This window comes from Paramormyrops kingsleyae, chromosome 6 (genome assembly GCF_048594095.1).
Source record: "Paramormyrops kingsleyae isolate MSU_618 chromosome 6, PKINGS_0.4, whole genome shotgun sequence".
In the NCBI taxonomy this organism is placed as follows: domain Eukaryota; kingdom Metazoa; phylum Chordata; class Actinopteri; order Osteoglossiformes; family Mormyridae; genus Paramormyrops; species Paramormyrops kingsleyae.
Window position 1 is genome coordinate 2,510,001 of NC_132802.1, and position 22,500 is coordinate 2,532,500.

The 22,500-nt window shown below is 43.8% G+C and overlaps 1 protein-coding gene across 9 annotated transcripts in view; it reads right to left on the reverse strand.

The window, feature by feature from the left end:
- cfap74 (cilia and flagella associated protein 74) overlaps window positions 1–22,500 on the reverse strand; it is a 57,760-nt gene that overhangs the window by 25,912 nt on the left and 9,348 nt on the right. For all 9 annotated transcript variants that reach the window (XR_011992141.1, XM_072713378.1, XM_072713377.1 and 6 more), the window contains 13 exons: window positions 21,938–22,111; window positions 18,551–18,661; window positions 17,088–17,190; window positions 16,325–16,482; window positions 15,797–16,016; window positions 15,496–15,669; window positions 12,127–12,303; window positions 7,359–7,477; window positions 3,318–3,384; window positions 2,726–2,815; window positions 1,582–1,740; window positions 1,211–1,340; window positions 689–789 (listed from right to left, as the gene is read on the reverse strand). Coding sequence is in view for 8 of the 9 variants with exons in the window: in XM_072713378.1 (XP_072569479.1) it covers window positions 689–789; window positions 1,211–1,340; window positions 1,582–1,740; window positions 2,726–2,815; window positions 3,318–3,384; window positions 7,359–7,477; window positions 12,127–12,303; window positions 15,496–15,669; window positions 15,797–16,016; window positions 16,325–16,482; window positions 17,088–17,190; window positions 18,551–18,661; window positions 21,938–22,111 (1,783 nt within the window). In the remaining variant the exon portion in view is untranslated. The remainder of the gene's footprint in view (window positions 1–688; window positions 790–1,210; window positions 1,341–1,581; window positions 1,741–2,725; window positions 2,816–3,317; window positions 3,385–7,358; window positions 7,478–12,126; window positions 12,304–15,495; window positions 15,670–15,796; window positions 16,017–16,324; window positions 16,483–17,087; window positions 17,191–18,550; window positions 18,662–21,937; window positions 22,112–22,500) is intronic.

Consider the following 22,500-nt stretch of genomic DNA (forward strand, 5'->3'; position numbering starts at 1 on the left):
ACTTATAGCTGTTAAGAGTATTAATGCCCCATGGCACCAGAACACACGACATCACTTCAGAAAGAAACGGAGCTGATTGGTGGCTCATGAAATTCAGAAATGCATCTAACACAGGGAAAACGTCACATTGGGTTTTCAGTGGGTGCCGTATTGAAAGAACAATATACAATCATATTCATGATGCCCCATAGCAAATCCAGGGCTGCCAACAAAGGTGGGCTGGCTGGAGTGAGATTTTCAATCTGAGACGAGTCTGCACACGCATTTACACGTATGTAACAGTTTCACTACCTTGCAAATAGACTGTAGGGTTTGCAAATTGCCCCAGTGATGTAGCTAATTTTAGGTTAATGATGAATTAATATAGATTTCTTAAGTGAGTCTGAAAATGTGAGTGTCACGCCAGATGTGTGAGAGTTGGCAACCCTGTTAAATCGCACTAACTTGTTAAGACGTTCGTGAATGGGATGGAGGGGTTTCTGAGGGGTTGCTCTGCTTTTGGTGTGTCCCCCCCCCGCCAGAACGTCATGTCCCTGGGCACATGCCATAGGGTTAATGTGGGGCAGTGTATAGCTGGTCATTTCAATGTACTGTGCTGTGAAAAACTTCTTTGCTTTTGCACATGTGATACTTATCTATTGACTAGAATTCACTCTGCCATCTGCTGAGGAAAGCAGGCCGCTCGTACCTTCCCAGCCCGGAACTCGCCACTCTGCAGACTGTCCTCCTGCTTGGATTCCAGTGGCTCGGCTTCCCCACCTTCCAGTAATGAGGCCTTTGGGTTGGGAGCTACAAGAGCGTGACGCCGTCACTGACAAACAATCATACCTACTGGCTGCCGTCCGGCCAGTGGAACGACCAATGGCGAGTCCCAGCTAAGAGAGGCATGTTTAACACCACCAGGCCGTGAGCCTAATGGCATGAGCCCAGGTATGAGGGATTGACTGGGGCTCCATATGGGACCTCCAGCTGACTGCTGGGAAATTTTCAAAAATAGATGTTAAGTTGAGTACAACCAGCGATGGGCAGACTGGTGGGGTCATATGCTTTTCAAAGTATATGGTTACATACATATTTTCAAATTTAATTATTTGTTATTTCTATTGCTATACTGGCAACCACTCCACATCCATGGTGGATAAGTGGTTATGGAAGATAGATGGGTGGATGGATGGATGATTTATTTAGTTTCCACGTGATTTTCTTTTACCAGTCTGATCCCCAGTTACTGCACATGTGTCCCTGCTCTCCTCCTGTCCTTTGGCTCCTCCCAGGTCCTGATGTGTCGGCCTCTCAGCCTCCAAACTAAGGTTCCCAGTCTCTTGACCTCCGACACAGACCTGCAGAGGGAGCCATGAGCTTGTTGTGACTTCCTGTGTTATGGTACGTGTCACACGTGCAGTGCACGGGGCCGTGATGGTGCTAAGCACATTGAGTGGTGTGGCCTCCTGCCATGTGACATCTAGCTGCTTCACGCAGTAGACAGCAGCTGCAAGGGATTCACGTGGATATCGGTACCACACAATAATCGAAGAAAACAGAAGAGAATGATGGTTGACTTTATTGAATTTTGAATCTCACCTGTTTGTCTAGGGTGGATGGGATTGGCTGGGGGTCAGCGGACGGGGCCAAGACGAAGCCCGTGCCCAGGGCTCCCTGGTTGGTCAGGGTTATAGTGCGTGAAAGTGTCTCCCCCACCACGTGGGAGCCGAAGTCAAGGAAGGTGTGGTCCACTGCCAGCTGGGAGAGACGGAGGATGGAAGATGGAGGACAGAGGATGGAGGATGGAAGACAGAGGAAGAAGGATGGAGAACAGAGGATGGAAGACAGAGGAAGAAGGATGGAGGACAGAGGATGGAAGACAGAGGAAGAAGGATGGAGGACAGAGGATGGAAGACAGAGGAAGAAGGATGGAGGACAGAGGATGGAAGACAGAGGAAGAAGGATGGAGGACAGAGGATGGAAGACAGAGGAAGAAGGATGGAGGACAGAGGATGGAAGACAGAGGAAGAAGGATGGAGGACATGCTGAGAAACATAACAGGGATAAAGAGAAGCAGATGGTTTGGGCAGCACCACTAGGTGCCTTCTTATGGAAAAATGAACAATGGAACCTGTCAGTACAAAACATCACTAACCTACATCACCCCCAGGAATAGTAAACAAAAGAACTGTGTTGCTGAATGTCATTATAAACATACAGTCTGAGGGCATTGAAGAGCTGACAGGCAACTGACAACCTCCTGCTTAGGATTCAGCAGCTATTCAGCAAACTCATGCACACCTGATCTGCCTGGTAACATGGTATTTTTTGAAAATGTTTAATTATTCAAAATAATGAATCAAACTACACCAGTATTCCAGATAAATCTGTAAATGGCTGTATAGCAAACTTCATTGTGAAGGTACTACAGCTTACAAGCCAATGAAAAATGATATTTTCATGGTAAAGCTCCAAATACTTAAAAAAAACTAACTGAAACTGGCAAAGAAATGAAATTGTGTAAAATATAAATGTATTCAAAGATATAAATATTTAGTATACAGCGATAATTCTTGGTTCTGTAAATAAGTACATTTTGGGTTATGTTAAAGCTAATATACTAATGAGGTAAAATCAAACTGACGGTGAGTGACCATGAAAACACTCATTTTAAAAGACACAAATCAAAATTCCTGGCTGCTGTAAATTTCTTGGTATTGTTCACTTTTATTCATTTACTCACAACACACTTCTTGGTTGTACATTTAAGAGGCACAGTGAAAATTCCAGCAGCAGACACAAACTGTATCTCCCCATCCAAATCTTCATTTATCTGAAAGGAAATTAAAGAATAAAACAAAGGTTCCCATTTAGTAGAAACGTCCTGTTATGTTAGAGTGTTTATGCATGTAGCTCTTGCATGCCTACACTGATGAATCTACTGGCTCTTCGGAGTCTGCCTCTTTAGAAGAGGGCACTGAGGGTTTGCTGTGAGTGCAGTTCATCTTAATGTGCTCTTCAGCTTGCTCTACAAAGTTTGAAATCTATCACATCAGTGACCCGAATTAGCTTTTTAATATCATTATCTATTATCTATGACAAAGATATGCAGCCTTATTTTATTAATATCATGGGCATACAGCACCTGTCATGCTATTACAATAAAACTGAAAGAAGATCGTTTTATATTAATGACAGATTCTATGAAAACTGACTTCTCACTCAGTAAGATGAAAAACCTGGTAGTTGCTCTGCAAACTCTTCATAGTAAAACCACAATGTGTCTACAACCGTTTGCAGTGGGTCTGTGCACGAGATGGACAGCAGAAGCTCACCATGGGTTTGAAGACAGTCAGAAAATCACAGGCCATCCCTGGGGACAATTGACCAGGCGGCTCAAAGCTGCAGTGGGGAGGATGGGCAGCGATTTGGACAAGAATGAAGAAGTTCCATCAAGCACAGTTACAGACACAAATGAAAATGTGTTCCTTTAAATGGCTAACTTTGCTTATAAGTATTCATGATACAGTTCCAGCCATGTTAAATGTTTCTGATTTTGAAATCGCAGTCTAAAGGGTTACAGTTTAAAATGAAGCCCATATGTGCTGTTACAAAACCATACAGTTTAGATTCGATTCCATACAGCCAACTGTTCTCATGGGAGAGACTGCTGTTAGGTAATCTAATTCTTCCTGAATAACTGTAAACAATTCAGATACAGTGTGGGCTCAGATGTCAATATATCACGGCTTCTGCGGAGTCAAGCTCGTTTTGTAAAACTGTTTTCTTTAGGCAGCAAACATGCAGTCCCAGATGACTTGGTCTTCAGATACTAAGCGATAAGAGTCATGGGTCTTGGGCTATTCAGTGAACTCCGAAACACAGAGAAGTGACTGAGAAATCGATAAAACAGCGTAGGAAGGCAATATATATATATAAAAAATGTATATATAAAAGGACAACGGAGTGGGAAAGGCAAAACCCAGAGCATAATCATGCCAAAACAATAGTTCTATAAAATAATTGCACTTTTTAATGTTTCCATAGGCAGGGTTTCGCTGAATATTAAAAATCGCCATTCCTGCTTTGAAGCTAGATTAACACAGTGCTTTTGCTTTATTAAACCATCATGTTTCAGCTTGAGCAAATGACTTTACTCATGACGCTCTCTGGGTCTATGAGACATCTGAGTCCTTCTGAGTTGCGATGGGCTCTGTGCTTCGGAAAATGCCACGGATGGAGGCTGAACAGTTTAAATCTCATCTGAACAGAACTGCAGCTGTGCTTTACCTACTTACAGCGTGTTTGCTCTTTTTTTCATCCATCCATACACATTTAATTTCCAAAAATGGTTGTGTTGATCTCAGGCTTATCCATGGAACCACATACCACAAGGCGAGTTTCAAACGAAGGGTAAATTAGACTCATGGAACCAATTGAAATGCACGTCTTTCAACTGTGGGGTAAAACAGCAGCACTCAGGAAAGGAAGCCCACGCAAATACATGAAGAATGTGGGTAATCTGCATAAATGGAATACAGACTGGCAGTCCTGGGGGTGGCGGGAGAACACACAGCCCATTGAGATATCATAATACCCTTCCCAGCCCTCTTAATGTTATCTAACCAAGAGTTCCTGCTGATATTTATGTTGCCATCCAATGTCTGGTTGTAAGAATCCATCCCTTGATCTTCCAACTGCTTATTCTTAGCAGGGTTGCTGGGCTCCTGGAGACTATCGCATGCAACACTGGGCACAAAGTGGGGTCCCCTGATCACAGATCACTTGCATGCACATACTCAGTCATACTCTAGGAATAATTCCGAGATGCCAGGTAGTCTACCGTAGTATCCTGAAGAAACCTACACAACATGAGGAGAACAGGTAAACTTAACACCCCTGCACATATTATGCAAATAGTATATGGAAAAAAATATTTGTGAAAAGGAACAAAAGTGACGCAGAGAATGTGGATTTAACGGCAAAGTGCAGGGCGCTTCTGTGTCTCGGGCAGAGGAAACACCGCCACCCTAACATCAATTTACACAATAAACTTCTAGCTATAAAAGCGGTCCGACTGTAAGCCATGTAAGTCATTGTCAAGCAGGCCTTCTGTCGAACCATCTGCAAAAAAAAAGGATCTCTCTAAGTATGACACGAAACCTACTCACTGTCACACTCCCGGCTAGCTGCTAAAGCTGCAGAGTGTAGCAGCAGTAAAACTGTCTGTGTAAGTGTTCATGCTCAATTTCATCTGCTGTGGTTCTCTGTGCAGATAATGTGGAAATAACATGCTAATGTGCCTATAAGAGTCTCTTCAGGTACATAGATGCACACATGCTTCCAGATGGAGCCCATAAGAAAAGCACAACACAAACACTGAAGTCATATGACTTTGTTTACGTAATCAACATAGCTACCACCACAAGCATAGCTAATTTTTAATTGCCTGAACCAGCTTCTTAATCATCTCTGCTGTTGCCATTTTAAGGTAATCTAAAAAATCCCTTTCGGTTTCTGTCTCTTTAAATGGGAGCTGGATGAGGACAATGTTGTTTGAAGTTGCAGGGGATAGGGGGATGCAATTTTCATTGTCAGTATAATTAGTGTAAAGCAAAAAAGCAAGAACATTAAACTGAAAATAAATTAAAATGCGGCTTGGTGTGTGTAACCAGATGGGGCTCTGCACAGTTACAAAATGAGACTGAGACTGGGAGATGATGGTCACTCTGCCAGACAGTACGATACTTTACTGGGGCAACTACCATAGCACAAAATGTATTTTTATATACATTTACTTTTTTATTTTTTGAACTTCGCTCCTATGTGTCGTTGTAAGTTGCATCGGTTGTTAGTTGGGACAGTCTGTAAATAAATAAATGATAATAAAATATGGTGGTGAAAAATGCTGAATCTGTACAGAGCAGTGTTTCCCAAACTGGTTCTGAAGAACCCCCAGATAGTCCTCAGCTGGGAGAGAGCAAAAACATGGACTGGGTGACAGGAAGCTGGGAGGGAGCAAAAACATGGACTGGGTGACAGGGAGCTGGGAGGGAGCAAAAACATGGACTGGGTGACAGGGACCTGGGAGGGAGCAAAAACATGGACTGGGTGACAGGGACCTGGGAGGGAGCAAAAACATGGACTGGGTGGGGGTCACCCGAGGACCGGGTTGGGAAGCACTGGTCCAGTGGGCAGCATTGTGACGTCATGCCCCCGGCTCTGTATGTGTGCAGTTTGCGTTCTCTTCTCATGACTGCATGGGATTCCTCCAGGGTGCCCCCTGCCTCGTGCCCCGTGACGGACTGGCATCCCGTCCGGGGTGGCCCCTGCCTCGCGCCCCGTGATGGACTGGCATCCCGTCCGGGGTGGCCCCTGCCTCGTGACGGACTGGCATTCCGTCCGGGGTGCCCCCTGCCTCGTGACGGACTGGCATCCCGTCCGGGGTGCCCCCTGCCTCGTGACGGACTGGCATCCCATCCGGGGTGGCCCCTGCCTCGCGCCCCGTGACGGACTGCCATCCCATCCGGGGTGCCCCCTGCCTCGTGCCCCGTGACGGACTGGCATCCCATCCGGGGTGCCCCCTGCCTCGTGCCCCGTGACGGACTGGCATCCCGTCCGGGGTGGCCCCTGCCTCGCGCCCCGTGACGGACTGGCATCCCGTTCGGGGTGCCCCCTGCCTCGCGCCCCGTGGCGGACTGGCATCCTGTCCGGGGTGGCCCCTGCCTCGCGCCCCGTGACGGACTGGCATCCCGTTCAGGGTGCCCCCTGCCTCGCGCCCCGTGACGGACTGGCATCCCGTTCGGGGTGCCCCCTGCCTCGCGCCCCGTGACGGACTGGCATCCCATCCAGGGTGCCCCCTGCCTCGTGCCCCGTGACGGACTGGCATCCCGTCCGGGGTGGCCCCTGCCTCGCGCCCCGTGACGGACTGGCATCCCGTTCGGGGTGCCCCCTGCCTCGCGCCCCGTGGCGGACTGGCATCCTGTCCGGGGTGGCCCCTGCCTCGCGCCCCGTGACGGACTGGCATCCCGTTCAGGGTGCCCCCTGCCTCGCGCCCCGTGACGGACTGGCATCCCGTTCGGGGTGCCCCCTGCCTCGCGCCCCGTGACGGACTGGCATCCCATCCAGGGTGCCCCCTGCCTCATGTCCCGTGACGGACTGGCATCCCCTGATCCTGTACTGTATAAGTCACCAAGGAAAATGGGTGAAGGGATTCACTTTTATTATTTATTTTCCCCCTAACTTTCACATCAGTAAATAGACTGAAAAATTGAGAAAAGAAGAAAAGTCATTGCTAAGCAGATAAACCTAAAACGACAGACAGACACCACGGCGAGAAGGTTTCCTTAACACGCTTCACAGAAGCCGACACTCACCGTACGGAGATGAAGTCCTTCAGCTGCTCACTGACACCGGTAAGCTTGCAGTAATTTGTGCTGTACGTGACATTGGTCAGGGAGACCTTCTTATTGTAGCTTTTACCAACCTGAAAGTCCTGGATCATAACAACAAGGTGACCCTGCCTGTTACACAGGGCAGATAACCACCTAAAACAGACTCCCACATGCATAATTCAACCTCATGATTAGGATACTTAATATTAAATCATTGATATGGCTGCATTGACTAATGCTTCTGTTAGTGACTATAAAAAGGATTCATTCCCATGGAGTTATAACACTGAATCACAGTCGATTTAATTAGGCTTTTCCAACAGAGAAAAGAATTCTTTTAATATAAAAGCGAACACGAATCTCTACAAAGTGATATAAATTACACATATAAAACAAATTAATTGCTTGCATAAACATTCACCCCCTTTGAGTCAGTGTCACAGCAATTATGAGAATGGTTCTCTATCGGCTTTGCACATGTGGATGCTGCGGACTGTGATTGGGAGGCTATTTTCAAGTCCTGCCACAAATTCTCAATGGGAATGAGGTTGGGACTCTGACTTGGCCACTGCAGGCTTTTTACACCATTCCTGTGCAGCCTTGGCATTATGTGTGGAGCCGTTGCTTTGCTCGGAAATAAATCACATGCCAAAGTGCAGTTGGCTTGCAGATGGCAGCAGGGTTCCTGCCAGACACTCCCTGTATCTTGCCGCATTCATGTTACCCTCCATCTTCAGACTCCCAACAGGGCGATGCTGCTACCACCGCGCTTCATAGTGGGGATGGTGTGTTTTTGGTGCTGTGTGGCCTCTGACTTACGCCACATGTTCTGTATCATAGCCAGAACGCTCCGCTTTGTTCTCATCACACCACAGCACCTTCTCCTACCTGATTTCAGAGTTTCCCCCACATGCCTTCTGCTGAGGTGTCATATGAGATTTTTTTCCACAGTGATTTTCGCATTGCCGCTCTCCCGAGAAGCTGCAACTGGTGAAACGCTCAGGCAACAGTTGTCATATGCACAGTCTGTCCCATCTCAGCTGTGGAAGTCCGTAACTCCCCCAGAGGTGTCGTAAGTCTCCTGATGCCCCCCCAGAATGGTTACTGGGGTTTTGAGGACAGCCTGCTTGAAGCAGATTTACTTCTGCACTATGTTCTTTCCAGCTTTAAACAACTGACCTCTCTGTACTCCAAGGAATATCCAGCCACTCGCAAATGTTCTTGCATACATCCCCCGAATGGTCATTTTCAAAAACACTGTCACAGCCTTGTTTGGAGTGTCCCTTTGTCTTCTTCATATATGAATCATTAACAGTTGGACCTTCCAGATTCCAGAGTATTTATACTAGAATTGCCTGAAACACCTTGACTGCACACAGGTGATCTCCATTTAACTAACACATGACTTCTGAAGTAAATTGGCTGCATCACTGATGATTTAGGTGTATAACAGTATGAATTACTTATGCGATCAGATATTTTGTGTTTTACATTCATAAATTCAGATCACTTTGTAGAGATTTGTGTTCACTTTCACATAAAGGACGATGTGCCGTGAAGCGCAAAGTGCAACTAACATTTATGGCACCAAAAGGTTGTCCTAACTCTCTTAATTATTCAGAGGCATGTTTTGGGCATAACATGCAATGAATCAATCGCAATGGCGCGTCACCTCACCACTAAAAGGCAGCAGCGCATGATCTGTGACAGATTGCTATTACAGTGGTATGTTTGCCCGGCGAGACAGATCGCTTTTCCCCCAAGGAAACGTATGTGCTCGTGCGCGAGGTGAAAATGCGCGAGCATATCATCTACGGGAGTAGCACTGTTCCACCTAAGCCTTTCGAGTGTTTTCTGGCCTCACCAGATCATCCGCCCAGTGCTGAAAATGGTTTAATGGTGGCAGTAGATGGAGAAGCTCGCAGCTGAATGACAGCAGCGGCTGGGAACGGGGACTTAATTATGCTTGTGTGATTTTTTTCTATTTTAATTTTGGGTCTGTAGTTACCAAAATATAAATATTAGTGCAATCTTTGTTCAAACGAAACACAACCTACAGTTTTAAAAATGTTTTAAAATGTTCATATTATTTTTCTACATCTGACAATTTAGATTCCTTACCAGGCTACAGCTAATTTAATTAGCTCTCCAGCCAGCTGATCCATTCTTACCCACGCTGTGGCTGGCATTCACTCCTTTGTTGGCATTGGCACAAGCAGTTCAACGTCTTCTAATGTCCTCTAATGTGTCCTCATTTATGTCCAGCAGACATCCATCACGCACGGCAATGTTACGCAACATACAACACGCCACAAAGGAAGCCGCGACCTTCTGCGGGCTGTGCTGTAATGTTCCACCAGACTTATCTAAATATCTAAAACACATGTTCAGCAATCCAAATGTCCTTTCAACTACAGTACATGTTTAATTCCAATAATGAACACGATACAGTTTGTTCTTTACTTAATATTAGTGCTGTCAAACGATTAATTTTTTTTTAGCAGATTAATCACAGGGTTGCTGTGGATTAATTTTGATTAATCACGATTAAATATCATTCATTTTTAATCTATATTAATCGCATTTCATTTTGTATGAGCAAACAGACTCAAGAAAAAAGTGAATTTATATGCACTTAACATGTTTAGTGAACATCTTTAACACAAGTCAGATGCATTCCATCTGCCACAGAAGTGCAATACCATGGACCCATATCAAAAAACAAGATTTTTTGCTTAGCCGGACAACTTGTCGGATTTAAGGTACCTCAGTTTAAATGGTCTTTATCTTCGTTCATTTTAGCCCGAACTACCGTAAATCTGACAAATAATCCGACTAATCATGAAATCCAATTCTAGCCCGGTTAGGGCGACCAGATAATCCATGTCAGGGAGGACACTCTGAGCTAGGACAGGAATTGTAAATTAGCATTTCAATTAAACGGACCTGGATTTCACTTGAGCACTGAGTTCTTACTGTGTGCTGATTGGTCAGTCTCCTATAATTATGCATGTGCCACTAATGCTAATGTAAAACAGCTGGATGAGTCTTTCAGTTAAGGAAACAAACCAGCCAAAGCACAAGAAGAGCTGAACTATTTAGCTGAGCACAGGAGCCTTTCAATTTGAAAGTAGTTTGTAAAACCCGAAGTAGCTCAAAGTGTCTCCCTGACATGGATTATCTGGTCACCCTAAGCCCAGTTAATTGCCATTGTTAACAATATCAGTTGATAACACATTACGCGCGGTGCTTTACATATAAAACTCCGTAGCAACACGTCCACAGATAAGTTGGACGGTATAGTGTGTGCGACTGATCTAATGAGTCACAAGTGAGTAGTGCTTAAACAGGATAAAACTACAACTTTCCCTTCTGTTGATAAAAGGCGCAGCCATCTTGGATTCTGAACTTGGGATACTCTGTGCTGCTCCGAGATATTTCTCGGATCTCCGAAAAACGGGAGCACGCATGTCGTCACTTCCGGCTTCAAAACTCGGAATCTGACTCGGAATACGACTTCCCAGGGCAAAAGGAACGCACCAACACCGCCCGAAATGGGTTGACAACATTTCAGGGATTTTGAGTCATTCTGCACTGCAGATGGGTTAATTGAGTTAAAAATTTTAATCAGATTAATCATGATGATGGATTAATCTGCGTTAACCCGTCAATTTTGACAGCCCTACTTAATATATATTGTTTATATTTTGGTGCTTCATTAAACAGCATGATTACGTGAAAGCACCAGATGTACTCTATAATAAAATGTATATAACTTAAAAAAAATAACAAAAAACTATTAGTGCACCTCAAGCGCATACCTGTGTCAATAACAAGCATTGTGCACCCACACGTTTCTAAAATGTGCCACTTAAATACCATTTAACAATGCACCACTGTCTTTAGACGTAGTTCTTGTCAAAAGTGCCATGTCATTTCAATGCCTTAAAAAAGCAACGTACTAACAATTCGCCCGGTCATGCTTCATTTAAAAATCACCACTCCTATGTGCGGAAAGCGGGGGTAAAATCATTTGCTATTTTGATGACATCCGCATGGCGTGAAAATGATCACTGCACTGGTACAAAACTAGGAAAATCACTTCGCGATACGGTTTGCGCAGGTGGAAAATAGGGCTCAAAATCTTTTCCTTTTGAGGGTGAAAAAAGCCTAATTAAATCCACTGTGGTCCAATGTTGCAAAACAATGCATGAACATTTTATAGGCATTTTAGACCAAGATCAGCCATTAAATATTTTTCCTATCATTTTGAAAATAGACATTTAGCACAACTGTATAAGTTCAATAAAAATTCACCATTTCACTGCTAGCATTTTTGGAGATAATATCTGTACTTATCATCTTCTTCATGTGATTAAGCAATGATTGCTTAAACTGAAGCAGATTAAACACGCCGCTTTGAAAAAGATCAACCAAATCCTGCAGCATCTGTGCTTAATCTTACTCCAATTTGAACTATGACACAAATTAAATGATCAGTAGAGTTTTCATTTAGGTAAGGCGCTGGAGTCTTCTACATTCTAATTAGCTGAAGAAAAACCAATCATAGATAAGTTGAATTTAGACAAACTATTTACAAGAACAGGGTTTACTTTTCCCATTAATACTTGTGGCCCAACACTGGGGTGCCTTATCTAAATGGTTTCTCGTGTGCAACATGCGTTTCATTCGAACAACAGATTTAGCAGAAAATCGCACACATCCTGGCTGATGGAAAAACATGACCCACCTTGAAAGTGATTAATTCTGGTTTGCTGACAAAGGGATTTCCTTTGAATTCCTTTCCACCTGGAAGTTTTTTCCGAGCCATTACACACTGGTGATTTCTGGGAAGTGGCACAAGTGCTTTCTGCTCCATTTTGCTTAAATGAGAATGCTTCGTGGCGCCCCCCCCATCCTGGGGAACCTGAAACAGCAGAGATGTAATGGGTCAGCATCGCCAGCCTCCTGCACTGTGGTGGCCCATTTCAGGAACCCCAATAGCCTTAAAGGGCTCAGGGAAGCATTTTTAAGGCTTAGCTTCCTGTTTTTTTATTAACACTTCTTTAATGCAAAATTTGACTGATTATAATTGCTTTGTATCCAGTGATCCAATTTATATTAGAAAAAAAAATCACTTTGTATAATTTAGTATTCTGAGCAAATTTTTGTAAAAACAGTTGCACACTCAAATAACACACATACACGTTTGTGGTGACCGTCCATTCATTTCTATGGGTAAAACTCTAATCACAGCATTGACACCTTTAACCCCTACTCGGCCCTAACCTTAACCATAACTAACCAAACAAAATACAAGACTTTTGGCATTTTAAGTTTTTTGGTAGCAGTCACAGATTTTTGTAAAATTCAGATTCCACTTGGGACGACTGAAAAAATGCCACCCCCCGCATCCCCCCCCCCCCCACATCCCCTCCCACCCCACACACACATGCACACAAACAAGCACATCAAACAGATATGTCCTGTCTGCAGGTTATGTGAGTTCTTGTGCCAGGCAAAGTCTTAAATTGTTGTTGACATAAGCAGTGGATTTTCCTAAAAAAAACCATTTTACTAATAAAGACTGGTATCCTGGTACTGGCAAGAAAGGGTTAAGCAGACAGACAACTTCCGCATGGGGGAGAATGAAGTATCACTATTCTGCTCAGGAAGAATATGAGAAAACAGCCAAGACCAATTACTAAAGTGTCGTAACAGAGAGCTTTTTCTAATTCGGTGAAAATGTCAGAAAGACAGACGTTAATTTAAAAAAATGAGTCATTCCTAATTTATCAGCCTACTCTGCTTTGTTTACCAAACACTTTGAAGGCATATATTAGTACCAAAAGAGAAGACAGATACTACTAAGGGCACTTGAACAACGCCATTACTAACATGTACTGTAAGGCATGATTGATCTCTATGTGCATTATGTCAGCACTGATTACACTCCGCAGTCGAAACACTAATTTACAGAAAAGTGCACAAACTGAATTCACACTAAGTCATGCACACACTTTGCACTAAGACTTCAGATCTACTCAATACAATGAATGGTGGTATCTTTTACAGTGGTTGCAGAGGGAAGCCCCAGGCTGTTAACCTAGTAAAGCTCGCACGGTTGTGTTGTGTGAGCAAACGCAACGTCCCACTGTTTATGAATTTCCCTTTTTGCTTTCGGGAAATGCTGCATTGCGGGGATGGAAACACTGCATGCTGAAAGCTGACTTCACAAAAGTCATCTCACATTTGGGGAGCTGCAGAACAGAGTCAAACGCATATTGAATTCCATTTTCATGTGAATGCTTTCAGATTTCAAAGGAACTGAGTGTAGGTTGAGATTAGAAATCACTATAAAGTACGATGCCCTATCTTTCTGTGTGGTTCTGTGGCTGTTAGGTAACACTGTTTACATCCCAGTGATTTTTTTTTCTAGAAGGCTATTTTGTTTTATTTATTCTGTGTAAGAAATCAGTTCAAAATGAATAGTATTACTGTAGACTACTACTTATTTAAGTGTATTTTTTATCATATTGTTTATTGTATTGGCTGAGAACATTTTGAACATGCTGTGTCAATATATTTATATAAAAGGCATAGATAACAAGCATATAGGAGGGTTGCAATAGTCCTGCAGCATCCAACTGCAAAACGAAACAGAAAATGGGCCTCGATTTGAGTGACGCATTAATACATTTCACTATGGCACTTAATTACCTCCGAGTTTGTAACTTCACAAACTGACAGCATATTATTTCACAAACAAGAACGGCGACTTGATGAGATCGGAGCAGATCCCGTCTGATTAACAGCGGCGATGTGTCCTCAAAACGATTTAGTGTGGCTTTGCTGTCAACGGCAGGAGGGAACGAGTCTCCGAACTTCACCAGATGCTGAAGACAGCCTTCGAGACCTCCACCCCCCGCATCTTCAAAGGCAGAGCTTTCCGTTCAGCTAATTTCTATCATGTCTATCACAAATCATTAATCTGATGTACTAGGGCACAGCCATTTACTGCAGGTTCTCATACTGCTTTGTCTTTATCCGACACGAGCGGCTGCAAATTCCCCTAAGACAAACAAAGGAACAAAAGGAAAATAACAATTTTACACTATTCTAACATTTCATGAAAATGTTAAAGAACTGCTCAGCTCACTGCATGGTAAAGTCAGGAGAGGACATGTAGAACTAGATATTGAGGATGAATACTTTTCCACATGATTTGCGCTGTACAGACACGGCAGGGCAGAATGTCAGGTTTGGTTTAGAGCTTCATGAAAGCATGCAGGAGGGAGGTGACTCCCGTCCTGATAAGTCGAGGAAGGCGGCATCCTGTCAGCAGGCTCTGTGAGCCAGCGGCCAGTCGCACGCTGCCCCGTCAGGTTCAGCCTTGTCCCGGCTCCCTGTCCCACTTGCTCAGCAGGTACTGCAGACCACAGCAGGCTGACGGCATCCTGGAGACCCTCAGCCCTGACATGCAGTCAGCATCTCTCTATGCAAACGGCTGCTGCAGTCTTGAATTTATCAGCCGTGTTCAAAATACAACCGATTCATCAAAAAGAGAGTGTGTTTTGGAACTGATAGTTCCATACATGGCAAACTAAATACTGAACAAATACAAATGCTCTCTTAACTGGTGTTTAATACCAGTTAATGGACTGGGTATATGGCACACGACTGAAAAATTTGGATTCTTGCTTCTTTTTAAATTCTCCAGGAACAAAACTCACATTTTCAGGTGCAGATCTGGCTGAGTTTATTTATATGTATATATATATATAACAGGTTTATAACAGGTGTTAAGGAAATGGTCTTATAACCAATAGGTTACTAGTTCATAATCCAAACAATGGGAGCTCAGAGGATTATGGCGCTATGCTTGTGCTCGGCTGGTCACTGGTTCAAGTCCCAGATGGCTGAGTGATTTCACCACTGGGCTTTGAGCAATGCCCTTACTGCAGGAATTGTCTGCCACAGCTGTCTCTCATAAAAAAGTACATTACATTGAATAACTACCGTAAATAAAGCATGACATGTAAATGTAATCCACATATTATAAACAGTGCTTCAGACATGAACCCCACTGCTTCCGCAAGCCAACCATAAGTCTGGTCACCTGAAGCACTTTGTGTGTCGGCTCCCAGAGGCCTCTGAATTCAGGCTGAGTGAGGTTCTCCTCCAGCTCCCATTCTGCTTCCTCCTCCGGGCCGTCTATCCTCAGGAGGTCTACAGAGTCACCTCTGCTGGAGTCACTCTCCTCGTCCGATGCCGGGTAGCATTTGTGCTGCTCCTTCGCTCACGGCAGGAACAGAAAGAGAGCTGTTTAGAGGTTACGTAGCATAGCAGGAAGACCTGAACTCATGATGTACAAATCATGGCTGTCCCCTGCTCTCTCGTGGACAGGAAGTTTAACTCACAAGAGTCACAAGGTCCTTGTCTGGTTGTGCGGATGCCGACTTTAGGTACTGCAGTAATTTTTCTCGTGATTTACTCGGTCCCAAAGGTTTGGCCCCAGTTGGTGGAGTTGGTGGGAAAAAAAGAATGCTGTGTTTCTTGTGTTTCTCTGCCAAAGCTTCTTCCCGCAACAACTTGGAGATTATTTCCACACGCTTGGATCTCTGATTCTTTTCAAATTCTCTAGAAATCAAGAGCATACATTTAATCAGCCAGTATATTTAGTAGAGTTTATATCGCAGGGCATTAAGTCACTCCTGGGGTCTTGAACTGTTAATTGTTGCAATCAAATGGTTAGTGGTTTAAGTTTCCAAAGAGGCCCTTTTATTGTACCCTTGAACAATAACTCAATCCAAATAACTTCATTAAAAATATCTAGCTAAGTAAAAATGGTTACAAAATAAGCTACACAAATAGCTTTATTTTGGAATAAAATTGATTAACAAACAATTAGGAACAGGAATGAGAGCCAATAGGGTCCTGAAACTTACTCCTTAGTCCTGTGAAAGTCCTTAAGGTGTTTCTGCTGGTACATAAACTTTGTGACATCACTTCCTTCCAGCTGCAGTCTTTCTATCAAACTCTTCTCTTCCTCCTTTCGCTTTAAGGCATAACCCTTGTCCCTGGCCTGCTTTACTTGCAGGCTCTCCTGTAGCACAGATATCAGATGGGTGAGTGAGTGCCAAGCACACAGCTATTCTCAGTAGTATAACATGGTCATGTTGTTACTCCAGACACTTAATCGCTGTGCTTCATCGTCATCTGATTGTTTTCGTTATTTGTGGTCTGCAACCTATTGTGTGCTTCAAAAGCGGGTATATCATTCTGAGGGGGTTAGGTCGCATTTGGCTCCTGGGATTGGGCTGCTGGTGTTAGGAAATCACTTGGTTGGGAGGGAAGGGGAGTGATAAGCAGAACATACTGTAGATTCCAAGGGGGGGGGGGGTTTATACCATTACTGTACTTCTCAGTTAAATAAATCCAGGCCTTTTCACTCCACCTCATTTGCACACTTATTATAAATTAATGAAATGCTATTTGCGGGGGATCAAAAATGTTGCCTCGACAGCCGAGAATGATTCCTCAATGAAAACGTAACACCAGGTCTCCGCAGATACAATATTGCGGCCCGTTCTCTTGGCTAAAACACTCTTCTGTAAGAGATTTAGTTTGAAGTCTACGTATGAATACTTCAGCTAAGTAATCTTGACACATGAACCTGAGAAAAGAGATGACTTTTGAAGCTTATCGTACCTGGATGGCTGTGATGCTGGACTTCAGAGAAAGGAGCGCCTGCATCCGTTTGGAAATCAGCTCTTGACTTTCCTGTTCCTTTGCGGCCTTCTCCTGATGAATTCTACAGCACATGTGCAGCATACTTTAAGAAACATTTACCCATAGTGGTTTTCTATGTTTGACTCCTATATAGCTGGCTAGTTGGTGCAGTGATTCCTGCAGGTGTACTGACTTCAGCATATGGCAGAATGTCTGTTTCTCAATATGCTTACTTGACCGTACTTGTGTTCTCGTGTACCCGTTTTACGTCATCTTCCACTGCCGCAGACCAGTTCCAGTACAGAACTGAGGTATGGAGGACAGTAAAAATCCCCACGTCATTCTTGTCCCGCTCCAAATATCATGGATAAATCGGTTGTATCCTAGCTAAATGAGACCAATCCCATGATTCACTGCACCCCAAGTTTGTTCTTGGGAGACAAGCTTGCAAGACCAATCTTGCCAAGACCACAAGTACGATCTTTACATTGTTCATATTGAGAATCATCCAATGACTCCTGTGAATAGACGTGAGGGTCTTAACCACTGCACTACCTGTAGTCCTCTCTTTCAATAACAGACTCCTTGGTGAACACCACAGAACATTCCAATACATTGTACTAACTCAGTGTCAGACCTGGTGCCAGAAGTTTCTCTGATATCTAAAAACATAGGGACTGCAGTTTTTATAGGTTCTCCTGGAATAGGACAACATGGTGACATCGCACTTAGTCCTGTTTGTGAGATCAGTATATTTGTGATTTTTCTGCTGTAGGTCATTAATCTTTATACTTACAAATGTAAACAGACACCCTGCTTACAGAAATGACAAAGGACATGCACAGAAAGTCTTGGAATGCTTGCTTAATTCAGTAACAATGTTGCAAATTTACTGGTTTTATAACAAATCATTACTTTATTCATTTGTTTCCTAAATATATATATTACATTACAAACAACCAGTAGTTTTAAGTAAAACATTCATTTCAAGTAGTAATAACTTGAAACCCAAATCTAAAAGAGCTGTTCTGAGTAAAAGGTTCACTGATAAGCTGTGTTTAGGATCCCATTGGGAGGCAATGACTACAATTGCAATTAACAAAGTGGCAAGAAAAGACCTGAATGGAAAACCTGAATTAGTAAAAAAAAAATGATGACTCTTTAAAAGAAATGTCTGTGAGGAAGATATATGCATATTTGTTAAACACTGTTTGTTAGTGGACATTTGTTATGAAACCAATAAATTTGCATCATTGTTACAAAATTAAGCAAGAATCCCAAGACTTGCTGTGAACACTGTATTAAGAACTCAAGAAGTCATTGTCTTGAGAAGCTGAGGTGGGGGATAAATTTGGAAGGAATCTGAAAGAGCCAACTGTGTTAGTCCATGGTGGAGATGTCGGGTAAGACAGAAGGTGGTCCTGCAGGGATAGAGGTTCTACCTGGTCATGGTCTGCTTGAGGAACACGGAAGCTCTCTGCCTGCCTGCCCTGACATCCTCGGTGGCCTTCCGGCGGCTCTCCTGCTGCTCCTTCATGACAGCTGCCAGCTTCCTGCCGTCAAACAGATAAGCGACACCAGTCGGCCAACCATGTCTAATACTGTACAATCCTCTCATCAAAGGTGTACACACAGCACTGACGGCTGGTAATACTGAGTTATGTGCAGTGACATCGGGAGCAGTTTGACAATGGGGGGGGGTGGGGGGTGAGTTTGCCCTGGCGGCGGGGCGGGGGTGTATATTATGACATCATAATAGGCACATATGGAATAGGATGTGATATTAGAAAGATTTAAAAATAATTTTAGAATAATAAAGACTCAATCATGCAAAATAAGACTAACACTGTTTAGGGGACACATAAAAAAATAACTGATCCATATTATAAAATGATTTTGTCTGATACAGGACTACAATCTTCGTATATGTTTTGTCCTCGTGCTCTGCGCGGGCAGCTAATTGGTCTCAGTAATGCACGGATTCATAATACAAGATAAGAGACACGCTATTATTTATTTATTTATGGGGGAGGTGTCTACCGATATTGGGGGTGACGCGCCCCCCCGTCTCCCCTATTTTCGACTCCCCTGGTTATGTGGAAGATATTTCATTTGTATATTATAACTGATAACACAGCAAATAATCTCCGAAGGGGTTAGTACATGGCTAATCATAGAGATATTAAAACATAAATGTAGACGGAAAGACTGTGACTAATTATCCAGGCATCTGTATCCCATGTTTACCCAGGTGCCAGGACACAGAGTGCAGAAGACAGGGGGCCACCCTGCACAGGATATCAGCCCGTCATAATGCAGACACTCGCTCTCACATCAAATCATCAAATCACACGCTAAGGGAAATTTCAAGATTCCTAACATGCAAACTCACACACTCAAAGTCAAGGGCATAAACACAAACATGCTAATTATTTTGCACTTAGAAACATCTCTCCTTTCTCCAAAAGACATTCCTACATTAAAGAGTACTGAGAAAAGTGGTGGAACTAGCTGTCATTGTCTCACTCATATGTCATCAGTCTGAGTAGCTCGTTTGCAGAAGAAGAAAGTGGTGTGATGCTACTGATTGCTAATATGATGCTACAGTTCTGCTTGCCGTGCAAAGAAGTTTGTTCTGAGGGGATGAGGTGATATGGTGTTGGAGGAAAACAGAAAGAAACACTGGTTACAGCTTGGTCATGATGCTCCTTCCACAGAGACAGACACCAGGGGGAATGTTTACTGCCTCACAACCTGACGTTCAGGGTCCGATGACAGCGTACTACAGGACTGTCATAAATGACTGATAGCTCTAAACAAGCTGGAATGACATTTTGTAAAACAATATATCAGATATATCAGAGTCTACAGCAGTAGTTCTCCCTTGACTGTGTGAAAGAAATCAGTTATGAATGTGAGTGCAGCACATGCGCAGAAGCTTTGGTGATACTGAGGTGCTTCTCAGTGAAGCCCACTGACATGATGCAGTGATGATGTCACACGCAGAAGCTTCGGTGATACTGCGGTGCTTCTCAGTGAATCCCACTGACATGATGCAGTGATGATGTCACACATGGTAGCTTTGGTAATATTGAGGTGCTTCTCAGTGAAGCCCACTGACATGATGCAGTGATGATGTCACATGCAGAAGCTTTGGTAATACTGAGGTGCTTCTCAGTGAAGCCCACTGACATGATGCAGTGATGATGTCACACATGGTAGCTTTGGTAATATTGAGGTGCTTCTCAGTGAAGCCCACTGACATGATGCAGTGATGATGTTACACATGGTAGCTTTGGTAATATTGAGCTGCTTCTCAGTGAAGCCCACCGACATGATGCAGTGATGATGTCACACATGGTAGCTTTGGTAATATTGAGGTGCTTCTCAGTGAAGCCCACTGACATGATGCAGTGATGATGTTACACATGGTAGCTTTGGTAATATTGAGCTGCTTCTCAGTGAAGCCCACTGACATGATGCAGTGATGATGTCACACATGGTAGCTTTGGTAATATTGAGGTGCTTCTCAGTGAAGCCCACTGACATGATGCAGTGATGATGTTACACATGGTAGCTTTGGTAATATTGAGCTGCTTCTCAGTGAAGCCCACCGACATGATGCAGTGATGATGTCACACATGGTAGCTTTGGTAATATTGAGGTGCTTCTCAGTGAAGCCCACTGACATGATGCAGTGATGATGTTACACATGGTAGCTTTGGTAATATTGAGCTGCTTCTCAGTGAAGCCCACTGACATGATGCAGTGATGATGTCACACCAGAAGAGGGGACTCAGATGCCAAGACTGATGCAGGTTGCATCCTCTGGTCATTTGTATTACACTCCATCTGTCAGTGTTTATAGCTTATTACACCTCTTATACTGAACAGCAGGTATCTGCCATTGTTGCTTCTAACAGCTATTATGATGCATAAAAAATACATCTGTCTGTGTTTACAGCCATTATACGACCTGAAAGATAAACCTGTCAGTGGCCACAGTTCCTTACACCCATTAATCTACATCACTCCATAAAGCATTTCAAAACCAAACTCCTGACTATGCCTGACTGCATCAAAGACGACTATTCCCTATCAGGGAAATTTACCAGAAATTTCTATATGTAATTTTTCCACATACAATTAATCCATTCATTTTCACAACCATAACACCATGCATGCTTATTTGCCCATATGTTCATTCACCTACACAGTTCACTTTAGTCACCATGACCATATACTGAAGGTGGCTCTGGATGAATGGACTTCATTTCATTATGAGGCCATTGCTTCTGCAAGTTCATGCTAATTTCTGGTGACCATATGAATGTCCTTCCTCTAGGATGTCCCCTGATTGAGCCTTCAGGTTTCCATCCATCCATTTCTGTAACCCCTTCTCCTATTCATGGTTGCGGGGGGTCTGGAGCCTATCCTAGAGGCTACGGGCACTAGGCAGGGAATGATTCAGGATGGGCCACCAGCCCATTACAGGGCATACTCACACCCCAATGGGCAATTAGGTAACTCCAGTTAACCTCAGCACTGTGGGGGGAGCCAGAGGACCCAGACGAAACCCCACAATGACACAGGAAGAACATGCAAACTCCGCACACATGGTGGAGACTCGAACCCTGGTCCCAAAAGTGTGAGGCGAAGTGTGATTACTTATACTTTTGGGAGTCCTTTGCGCCCCTGGTGTAATAAACTTACTATGACCTGCTAGTGGCTGGATGAAGGATGTGGTATTTATATACAGTGAAGGTAGCCCAGGTACCACAACCAGCGTGTCACACTTCCTGTCACACTAGTTGACATGGGCACTTTACCGTCTCTCCTTCTGCGCCCTCAGGTGGGTCCTCTGCACAGCCTCCCTCTCCTTCTGTAGCCCGTGAGCCGCTTTCTCCTCCTGCTCTGCCTCCCAGTCCTGTACCTCCAGCTGCACCTCCTTCTGCAAGTGGGAGTGGCGGCTCAGCTCCACCTCCACCTGACACAGCGCCACCCTGTGGTGGGTTGACCCATGAATCAGATCTGGAGGATGTTTTTGCCATTTGAAAAGAGCATGCGATTAAGTGCAAACCGACACACAACAGGGTAGTGTTGGTTGGGAAAGTGGGGTGTGTTTGCAGTCATATTTGAACCCATTTTTTCAATTTGCGTAGCTTTATTGTTCTAACCCATACATACGTAACCAGCAATGCTAGAAAAGACAATGAAATGCTGAAAAATGCTTCAGTGTGCATGCAGCAGGTTCAGTTCCTTTTAGTGTTATATACTCACTGTTTTTATAGCTGTGTAGGAATTTTTTTTTTACCCATACAGACCGCTGTATACATACACACACAAACACAGACAGAGAATCCTGGGAAAATAAATTTATGAGAGCTTGACT